This window comes from Pteropus vampyrus, unplaced genomic scaffold (assembly GCF_000151845.1).
Source record: "Pteropus vampyrus isolate Shadow unplaced genomic scaffold, Pvam_2.0 Scaffold12, whole genome shotgun sequence".
In the NCBI taxonomy this organism is placed as follows: Eukaryota; Metazoa; Chordata; class Mammalia; order Chiroptera; family Pteropodidae; genus Pteropus; species Pteropus vampyrus.
The window spans coordinates 5,481,580-5,492,767 of NW_011888793.1; the positions used below are offsets into that span (position 1 = coordinate 5,481,580).

At 33.2% G+C, this 11,188-nt stretch overlaps 1 protein-coding gene and 1 pseudogene across 1 annotated transcript in view; both read left to right on the top strand.

Moving 5' to 3' along the window:
* The window catches only part of SMC4 (structural maintenance of chromosomes 4), a 33,309-nt gene extending 23,228 nt beyond the window's left edge, over nt 1-10,081 (top strand). Inside the window, exons 14-24 of the mRNA XM_011379712.2 lie at nt 4-211; nt 300-376; nt 2,498-2,650; nt 3,762-3,888; nt 5,987-6,176; nt 7,243-7,387; nt 7,666-7,839; nt 8,198-8,380; nt 8,511-8,743; nt 9,156-9,339; nt 9,806-10,081. Of these exons, the coding sequence (XP_011378014.1) occupies nt 4-211; nt 300-376; nt 2,498-2,650; nt 3,762-3,888; nt 5,987-6,176; nt 7,243-7,387; nt 7,666-7,839; nt 8,198-8,380; nt 8,511-8,743; nt 9,156-9,339; nt 9,806-9,958 (1,827 nt within the window). The 3' untranslated portion in view covers nt 9,959-10,081. The remainder of the gene's footprint in view (nt 1-3; nt 212-299; nt 377-2,497; nt 2,651-3,761; nt 3,889-5,986; nt 6,177-7,242; nt 7,388-7,665; nt 7,840-8,197; nt 8,381-8,510; nt 8,744-9,155; nt 9,340-9,805) is intronic.
* LOC105305791 lies at nt 887-2,491 on the top strand (annotated as a pseudogene).
* Nucleotides 10,082-11,188: the final 1,107 nt, after the last annotated feature.

The following is an 11,188-nucleotide window of genomic DNA, read 5'->3' on the forward strand; positions in this document are numbered from 1 at the left end:
AAGAAAATGACCAAAATTCAAACTCCTGAAAATACTCCTCGATTATTTGATTTAGTAAAAGTTAAAGATGAGGAAATTCGCCAAGCTTTTTACTTTGCTTTACGGGATACCTTAGTAGCTGACAACTTAGATCAAGCCACAAGAGTAGCATACCAAAAAGATAGAAGGTGGAGAGTGGTAACGTTACAGGGGCAAATCATAGAACAATCAGGTAATAGTGGTTTTATTCTTGCTATTGAGTTTCTTTAATTTTCGTTGGGGAAGACATCTAAGTCTGACATCTCTCCTCTGTTCTCCAGGTACAATGACTGGTGGTGGAAGCAAAGTAATGAGAGGGAGAATGGGTTCATCAGTTGTTGAAATCTCTGAAGAAGAGGTCAGCACATATAAAATTGTAGTCAGACTTTTAAAAAAAAATTATTGATGTATAACACACATACATAGTATAAAATTCAGACATTTTAAGTGTACTGTACTTACATTTTAAATTAACATTGAATTTTCTATAAATGACTAGTATGTAAAATGTGAAATTTTATTTAAAACACTTTAAAGTTCTAAAAATAAAACATGTTAGAAAATATATGCTCAATATATATATTCTGTTACATTTGGATCACATAGCTATTTCATAATTTATTTAAGCACTTACTCTGTCATTTAATTGTGTTAATTTTTCGCATAATTACTGCATTATATAATTTTTTCTATTTCAAAATAGTTCTTTAAAGTGTAAGTATAATACAAACTTCTGATGAATGTTTTCATATTTTATTTTAAAATATATGCCCACAAGTATATGAGAATGTCAGAATGTCTAGGAAAAACTACTGAGTTCTATTATCACCCTCAACACTGTATGTACTTTTCTTTTTGAAAACATATACTTGGGGCTGCTGCCTCTGCGACCATAGCCTCTAGTAGCAGTGGCCTCACAGCCGCCCATCACCTTTCACGCTCCTGCCTCCAAGATGATTTACCTTTGTGCTCATGTAGGATGTGAACCCAATTTGGGGAACGTACTGGGCACTTTGCTGCCCAGTTGAAAGGCATCATCTCAACGTCACAGCATCCTGGTGGGCAGCTGTTTTTCCATTTACAGATGAGAAGACTGAGGCTAAGGGAGATCAGAAGACCTGCCCCAGGTTGCATGGTTGGTGAGCAGCTGAACATAAACTCAGAACTCATTGCAACAGAATGGAAGTCAGCATTGTTCCTATACAGCTTCCCAGAAACATCTTTATGTTGATAAAAATACAAAGATTATTTGCAAGGGTTTCACTAGTAAACAGGGTACCTTTCATAGCCAACAGGCATTGGAATACGGTACCAGACTTGGAGGAACCACTCCAGGGAAAGGAAGCAAGATGTACCTGGGTTTACCTATCTTTAATACTATAAAGAAGCCCAAAGAATATATAGGAGCAACAGCTTCTGTCATTTATGTCGCTCCTCCTTTTGCTGCTGCTGCCATTTATGAATCTGTTGAGGCGGAAGTGCCTTTGATCCTGTGTATTACTGAAGGTATCCCACAAGAAGACATGTTTGGGTCAAGCACAGACTGTGTGCCAGAGAAAGACTGATGGGGCCAAACTGTCCTGGAGTCATCAATCCTGGAGAATGCAAAATTGGCATCATGCCCAGCTGTATTCACAAGAAATAAAGAATTGGCATTGTGTCCAGGTCTGGTACCCTGACTGAAAGTAGTTCAACAAACACCAGTTGGGTTGGGGCAGTTTTTGTACATTGGCATTAGAGATAATCCTTTCAATGGAACAGATTTTATTGACTGTTTTGAAGTCTTTCTGAATGATCCAGCCACAGAAGGCATCATGTTAATTGGTGAAATTGGTGGTAATGCAGAAGAAAATGCTAAGAATTTTTTAAGCAACATAATTCAGGTTCCAAAACCAAGCCTGTGGTGTCCTTCATTGCCAGCTCCTCCTGACAGGAGACTAGGTCATGCAGGGGCAATTATTGCTAGAGGAAAAGCTGGAGCTAAAGAGATCTCTGCCCTTCAGAATGCAGGGGTTGTGATCACCATGTCTCCTGCACAGCTGGGAGCTACCATCTACAAAGAGTTTGAAAAGAGAAAGATGCTATGAAAGAAAAAGTTCCCTAAGCCTGTGGAATGAATCATTGTAGAAATGTGAACCAGCAGCAGTTTGCTTCTGTTGTGCACTGATTGTTGGCCTGTGTGCCTGTCACTGGGCTTCCAGTACAGCAGGAAGCCTAAACAAGGTTTAGAATATCCTATGTTGAGATGTTTTTCACTTCATTGTATAACAGAGCCAAACTACCATTGATTTAAAAAAAACAAAAAAAACTTGGATATTCTGGGTACCAAACTTTTCCAGTTATGCCTTTTTTTTCCATATTTTGAAATAGTTTATATTCTTCCACTTTTACATTTGCGTAGAGTACCTTCAGTTGACTTTGCTGTTAATCCGAAACTACTCTTGGAGAAAACTTATTTCACTGGTACTCTTCTTTGTAGGTAAATAAAATGGAATTGCAGTTACAGAGAGACTCTCAAAAAGCAGTGCAAATCCAGGAACAAAAAGTACAACTGGAAGAAGCAGTAGTTAAGTTAAAGCAAAGTGAACGAGAAATGAGGAATACACTAGAAAAGTTTACTGCAAGCATTCAGGTACTCTTTTATCAATATTAACTGAAACTATTGGAATTTAATACTAATTTGGTAGAAGTATTTTGCTGTTTGCTTGCAATTTTAAAATATTGGAGGGAGATGGTAGGCCTCTAGGTGGAAGGCTGTCTGTTTATGATTTTGTTTCCCTGTGTACTAATGGATAAGTGCTCTGTCACAGTGTTGCTCTAGTCACAGCTAGTTTTGGTTTCAATTTGTACTCCATAAAAATATCTTTCCTTTACCATGTGACCCCTTTTTTTCATTCTCTTTTCAAAGTGGAATATTTTCTTAATTATGAAAAAGCAATGCATGCTCACTGTCTTCTTAAATGAAAAAAAAAAGTTTTCAGAAAATACTCAAAATATTATCACTTTCAATTTTATGTATACCCTTCAACTTTTTAATATAAATACCTAATTTTTTTATTTTTTAAATAATTCCTAGTTTGCATGCATGTTTATGTACATGGCAAATATAGACATACATATTAAATTTTTAATGAGTCATACTAACTTTTCTTCACTAACTTTTAATTATCATTTTCTTTCTAAGCCAATGAAAATTTACTTTGTTTGCAGTTGTATTAGAGCTTTTCATACAACATAATAAATGCTTTTCGGTATTACTATGTACACTGCTATGTTTAAAATATCCTTGTTAGGTATACCTTTATATACTCCTCCAATTATTTTCTTAGGTTAGAGTCCTAAAATTACAATTATTACTCAGTACATACAGTGTTTAAGGTATTTGTTGCATAAAGCCAAAGTGGCTTCAATAAGATGGTTCTAATTCATTTACTACTAACTGCATATACAAATAATTATATCTCCAAGTCTTGAAACACCAGGCAGTCTTCAGTATGTTGTAAATTTGCTGCTTTGAAGTATACTTAAAAATGACATTATCATTTGTCTTTAATGAGTTTACTCCTCATTTCATGTGTTGGCCGTTTTCATTTTTCCTATTAATTGTTCATGTTTTCTGGTATTTTCTTAGTTGGTATTTGTCCTTAAAGAGTCTAAGCACTTTTTTTTTTTTAATTTAAAATGTTTAAAGCAAATGTTACTGAGTTAAAATATTAACCTTGAATATTAAAACATTTCTGTAGCGTTTATCAGAGCAAGAAGAATATTTGAATGTCCAAGTTAAGGAACTTGAAGCTAATGTACTTGCTACAGCCCCTGACAAAAAAAAACAGAAATCGCTAGAAGAAAATGTCAGTACTTTCAAAACAGGTATGTATATGGATTCCGACTTTTTTTTTTTTTTAAGATTGTCAAAAACAGGTTTTTAGTGTTTGAAATGTTTAACAGCTTGTAGGCTAAAAATAGCATCTACATGTATTATGTGTGAGTCACCACTCTGTTTGAGGGGTTCTATTATTTCATTCTCAAAAAGTTATAAAATAAGTGCTGTTAAGGTTAAATTTAGTGCTATATTTGACAGGTAAGGAAACCGAGGCATAGAATAGTTTATATAAATTGCCCAAGGTCACATAGCATATGGTGGTATAGGAATTCAGGACCAAGGCAGTCTAATTCCACAACTCATGTTCTTAATTTCATACTTTGTATACTTTGGCCCAGTTTTCACTGGAACCCTTCAAGATAGTAGTAATTTTATAGATTAAGGAAACAGGATTTGGAGAAACAAAACTTAAAAACACACAGGAAATAAATGGTATACATATGTAGTATTAGCTTGAAAACTTAGAACATACATATTTTTTCTTCTACAACTTTTTCTTCTTATGTACATATAAACATGTAAGTGTTCTACCAAAATAGAATCTTTAAGCAAGAAAAGGAATTCATAGGCTCATAGTCAGAATTGGCTTTGGTGTTGAAATCCTGATCAAGCACTTAAGCAACCCTGCTTCTCTTTCCATGTTGACCTCAAACAAATGTAGAGATGTAGATTTGCATCTTATTGCAGGAGGAGGGAATGGTGGGTTATGACGACAGAGCCTTGCTGGCTTATAGTATTCTAGCTAATGACCCCAGCAAATGCAGTGTACCTTTGTCAAGAAGGACCCCTATTATAGTTTGGTATGTGAGCCAAGGAAGGTAAATATAGATTGTCCATTCCAAAGAAGTAGATGGAGTGGAGTTGGAGCAATTATACAGATGCTTCAAAAATGAGTGAGTTGTGTCCCAAAAGAAAAGAGGTAAGAAGATATTAAGCAGACAGATGTCCACTGTGCACATTGAATATTCATCTGTACTCATATTTTTTTGTAGTCATGTTTATTCACATTTTTAATGTTAAAGCATTCACTTAAATAGTATCTGCTAAAGTCTTTTCAGGGAGCTCACACTTAAGATGAGGACACAAAACAGTTTATTTTTTTTTTTTCATACTATCTATATATAATTTCTTTTAACATTTTATTTTTTTATTTTCCCCCTCCCCTCTCCCTCCTGGTAACCACTAGTCCATTGTCCATGAGTCTGTTTGTTTGTCTTGTTCATTGCTTTTGGGTTTATATACACATATGTGATATCATGTGATTTTCAACCTTTTCTGTCTGGCTTATTTCACTTGGTGTGATTATTTCAAGGTCCATCTCTGTTGTTGCAAATGGCAGTATTTCATCTCTTCTTATGGCTGAGTAATATTCCATTGCATATATGTACCACAGCTTCTTTAGCCAATCATCTATCGTAGGACACTTTGGTTGCCAGTGTTTATAAAGTTTTTGACTGGACACCAGAACCTTTGACTCCAAGAAAATCTAAACTTCTCTGTGACTGCTTGCCAACAGAAACATGTTTTGTTCAACACTTATGCCTGTCAAATTTATTTCGAGTAGACTTGAATGATATCTGAACCCTGGGTACAAGGAAACCTAGGAAATGTACTGTTTAGCTTTGTGTGCCACAGAAAACAGTGCCAATTTCTCCTGTCTCTGTCACTTTCTTATTATAACATGTGGAGAACTCTAAGGTAAAAAGAATAAAATAACATTTTCTTCGCTATGGGCAAGTTAGTAGTCAAGTACGTAGTCTTTCGATAAGGGTAATACTTAGACCAATACTTAGGAAGTACCCTAAGAAAAGTTGAAAAGATCTTTGAAAAGAGCTTGAGAGCATGAAGCCATTAAAAAATAAATGGGTTATGATCAGAGCTGAACCAGAGAATTTCCATGTGTTAATAATACCATTTGTTTTGACATAAGGTGTTCTAGTTTTCTTTGAAGTACTTTTCCTCAAATGTCTAAAATGTCTTATGCATGCATCAGGTTAAGTCACATTGACTGACAAAATCTACATCTAACTATTGATGTTTGTTAACCTAGAAACAAATTAAGTTTCTTCATTTTTTTTATTTTAGAATACGACAATGCGGCTGAGAGAGCTGGTAAAATAGAAGCTGAGGTTAAAAGGTTACACAATATCATCGTAGAAATCAATAACCATAAACTCAAGGCCCAACAAGACAAACTTGATAAAATAAACAAACAATTAGATGAATGTGCTTCTGCTATTACTAAAGCCCAAGTAGCAATCAAGACTGCTGACAGGTAGAGTATGCATGCATGCTACCCTAACCTGTCTTCATCTTCCCTGCCTCCACATTGGAAGACATTGTTGTCTAATAGGATTTTAGTAAGGGGAAACCTATAATAAGTATTTATCATATTGGTAAACAGGTGTACCTTGGCAGAGTATAGTTATATAACTCCCTAGTTGTGAGGACATAGAAGTTAGTTTTGTTTCTCAGCTTAGAGAAGTTAGATGGTGATTTGCTTAAATAGATCTAGGTCTTAGGAGAATAAAAGATAAGAATGCAATCTCTTGGCAGAATTTTTTTTTTTTTTTTTTTTTTTTTTAAGAATTAAGTTCTTAACTAGATTATTCCTTTGTCCCAGGATCACAAAAAGTTTTTTATTCATTTGTAGGTCTTGTTTTAAAATTAATTTTAAAACAAGTACTTATTGGTATTTCTAAAATAAAGCTAAATATGTATATTAAAATGTTGAAATATAAACAGCTGTCTCAAAATTATAACAAATTGATTATCTGATAAGTTATTCCAGTGCCTTTTGCTCAAAGATAAGGCTCTAATAAGCTTTTTTTGTTGTTGCTAGGAGCAGAAGTTTGCCTAAATACATTTTTCAGAATAAAAATAACTTTATTAAGGGGTAAAAACAGTCATTCCTCCTAGTACAACTCCCACCCTTGCCCCCCTTTGGAAGCACTTGTTGCCCTGACTCAAACTGGGAAGTATTTTTTATTTGAATGTATAGCTTCATAGGTATAGACTTAAGAATCTTCAATCTGATAAGTGACAAAAAAATAATCCAATTGACAGCTTTGCTTCATAGTCTAAGATAGGATGATACTAACAGCTTATATAAGGAAGTTTTATTAATTTTTACTGAGAATTAATAAAATATACATCCCACAAGTGTATATATAAACATAAAATCCAGTTCAGGGATGGTTTTGTAAATCATAAATTTTTAAATCTGTGATAGAAAAACATGTTGCATTAATATGTCATGAAAAGTTCTTTGGTAGATTTTCAGAAGCAGAATAACAAGTCACGTTACCACATTTTTTAATATATTAATTTTGCTTGTTTAGAAATCTTAAAAAAGCACAAGACTCTGTCTTTCGCACAGAGAAAGAAATAAAAGATACTGCAAATGAAGTAGATGATTTAACAGCAGAGCTAAAAAATCTTGAGGAAAAAGCTACAGAAGTCATAAAGAGTACAAATGCTGCAGAGGTAAGACTTGGAGAGGGGAGAGAATTGTATTTGAAGCAGTTTAAAAAGTTAGTTATATGACAGTACATTGCATAGTTAAGTACTCGGTTAAAACATAACTATTAACTTTTATTTGTACAATAAAATATGAGTACTGTGTTTAACTTTTGAGTAAATAACTTTTTAATTTAAAATGGAAGGAGCATGAAGAAAGATTGTCAACTTCCTAACTTTGTGGTATGAAAATACTTGTTGTATTTGGGAAGGTCATATCTGTAGCTGTTCTTCTTGGTTTTTAGGAGTCCTTACCAGAGATCCAGAAGGAACATCGTAATCTACTTCAAGAACTAAAAGTAATTCAAGAAAATGAACATGCTCTTCAGAAAGATGCACTTAGTATTAAATTGAAACTTGAACAAATAGATGGTCACATTGCAGAACATAATTCTAAAATAAGATATTGGCAAAAAGAGGTGAGATTGTTACCATTTGGTTAAATGTAACTTTAAAATATCTTCTATGATAAAGGGTTAGACTATTGTTTTGTTGTGATTCTTAATTCTGTGATATAATTATTATATAAAGATAATCTGGGTAATTTTTAGAATTAGTCAACATTTTCATCCAAGGGCTAGAGATTCAACAGAAGGCTACATGAACACTTTTGAAACAATAAACTATTTTTCTTTAAAAAGTAGTTGATATGCAAATTAGTCACAAATCTTTAGTATGTTATTTTAGTAGATAATCTGTCATATTGTTGATTTGATTCTTTTTAAGCAATGAATTGTAGTACTGTACCCTAACTCATCATCTAAATTGAACTTTTAGATTTCAAAAATATCACTGCATCCCATAGAAGGTAATCCTATTGAAGAGATTTCAGTTCTGAGCCCAGAGGATCTTGAAGCAATTAAGAATCCAGATTCTATAACAAATCAAATTGCACTTTTGGAAGCCCAGTGTCATGAAATGAAACCAAACCTTGGTGCCATTGCAGAGTATAAAAAGAAGGTATGAATACACTGTTAATGAATAATAGAAATTCTTTTTAGTCCTTAAATTGTGACCTTTAATTTTATATAATGTATTCTCATCTCAGATTGAATAGATGTTATTTCTCATGATAATATTCTTTTCATAGGAAGAACTGTATTTACAACGGGTAGCAGAATTGGACAAAATTACTTGTGAAAGAGATAATTTTAGACAGGCATATGAAGATCTTCGGAAACAAAGACTTAATGAATTCATGGCAGGGTTTTATATAATAACAAATAAGTTAAAGGAAAATTACCAAATGCTTACTTTGGGAGGTGATGCTGAACTGGAGCTTGTAGACAGCTTGGATCCTTTCTCTGAAGGAATCATGTTCAGGTTTGTAAATCAAATACTGAGTTTTGCATCCTCCTGTTACATCTCTCTTTATATTCTCCAAACTTAGTATTCAGCAAATTTAATTTTACATAGTATTCATCTAGTTTGTCCTATTTTTAATTTTCAAGTCATTTCAACATTCTTATTTTAAAATTGCAGAGCAGAAATGCATTAGAAATGGGGAAATAGCAAGAAGTACTTATTAGCCTACTGTTTAAAAGTTTTTGAGATGTTCCTGTGTGTTCATCCTCTTATAACATTTTTATAAAATTATCCCCCAAAAGTTTAGAATTTTGAAGAGCAATTTAGGATTCCCAAGGAAGGTGGTAGAAGCCAGTTATGGGAAACAAACAACAGTCTTAACTTAAGCTTTACAAGTAATTTGACTAACAAGAGATTTTCTTAATTTCAGTGTTCGACCACCTAAGAAAAGTTGGAAGAAGATCTTTAACCTTTCAGGAGGAGAGAAAACACTTAGTTCATTGGCTTTAGTATTTGCCCTTCATCACTACAAACCCACTCCCCTGTACTTCATGGATGAGATTGATGCAGCCCTTGATTTTAAAAATGTGTCCATTGTTGCATTTTATATATATGTAAGTAATCATTTAGAGGTTTTCATCCTAAAAATTTCATGGGTTCCCTAAACATTACACATGGAATTCTTTGACTTATTCGTTAGCTTTTTCCCTGTTCTCTAACTCCATGTCCTTGGGTATCAAAGGAAACAAAGTCCTTTACTTGAACCAAATATTTCCATTCGGGGAAAGTAAAATATAAATTGATAACGTGTATTAGTAGTAAAAACACAGCTGGAATCTTGAGTCTCCTTGCCTAGATCTTTTTTTCACTAGAAGACTTCTAAGCAAATATACTTCCAAAAATATTCAAATTCCTGTCAAATCCAAATATTGTTTCACAAATTATCCGTGCCATCATTCCTGTTCATGATGATAATAATGTAATTGAATTTATTGCCTAAAATATACTTTAGAGAAGTAAAGCTTAGATGTTTATGTGATTTACCTATTAATACTTAATGTTTCTATTCTTTCTCTTTAGGAACAAACAAAAAATGCCCAGTTTATCATAATTTCTCTTCGAAATAATATGTTCGAGATTTCAGATAGACTGATTGGAATTTACAAGACATACAATATAACAAAAAGTGTTGCAGTAAACCCAAAAGAAATCGCATCTAAAGGACTTTGTTAAACTTGTTTATACTGAAAATTCCTCAACTTGAATCAGCATAGAGTCAGTGTATTGTATTACTGATTTTTTATTTGTAAAGGATTATAAACTGTATAAATAAACATGTTCCTAAACTAGATAATATAACTGGCTTCTAGTTTATGCTGTTAAAAGTGTAATAAAATATTCTCTACCTGCTTTTAGGAGATAAGAATCTGATAATCTTGTAAGCAGCATACTGGTGAAAATAAGGTGCCTAGAGGGTTGGGTTATTGCCTTTTTTCCCAAATTGCTATGAGCATAGTTAAAAGTATGTTGATTAACAGTAAAGTTCTAACTTAATTCATATTATCAAGACAGCATATCCTCATGGACCTTTGCCCTACAGTGGAAAAACCTGCAAACTACTATTGTATAAATTCTCAAAGTATTCCACTTAATTTACTAATTGAGACAATCACTGTTTCCCCAAATACTGAAGACATTTAACTCAGTCATTCTGAATTACAAGGATGAGAATTTAAACATGCTTTCCTAAAACTTGTTTAAAACACTAGCAAGAGGGCCAGCAAACAGAGTGTCTGACTGAACATGACTAAGGTATTGCATATGGTGAAAAGAAATGCCCACTATAGTTGCTTCATAAAAAGATGAAGTATGTGTTAACTTCCTTAGTGTAAATCGAAATTAAGATGGAAGGCTGTTCGCCTACCAAGTTGTCAGGGTTTTGTGTTTTTGTGGGGTTTTGTTTTGTTTTGGTTTACTCTGTTAGCTTGAGAACGTTTAGAATGCTACTAGAAATAAGTTGGCAACTACTTGGCTTTCAGAAGGAATTTTGGTATTGAATCAAAAGTCTTTGCTGTAGCCATTCAATTTTTAGATATTGATCCTGAGGACTTAATTAAGAATTAGCGTAATATTCAGTGAAGCATTGTTTAGATACTAATAATGCAACAAAAAAGGTTTGTATTATAACAGCCATTAAAAATGTAAATAAATTAGCTTGACTTAAAGCAAGATTTAGAACTCAAGTATGGTCATTTGTTTTAAATCAAGATTATAAAAGGGAAAAATCACTAGAAAACACTATAATCATCACATGCTTTTAACATTGGTGAGAGTAGAGGTGAGTGGAATTTAATACTCATTACATTTTTATAACTAATGCAGTAGAGATTAGTACTAAGTTTTCAAGAGTTAAGGTAGATTATACCCATAACCCATATGGAAATTCCAAAGCTATACCACTCT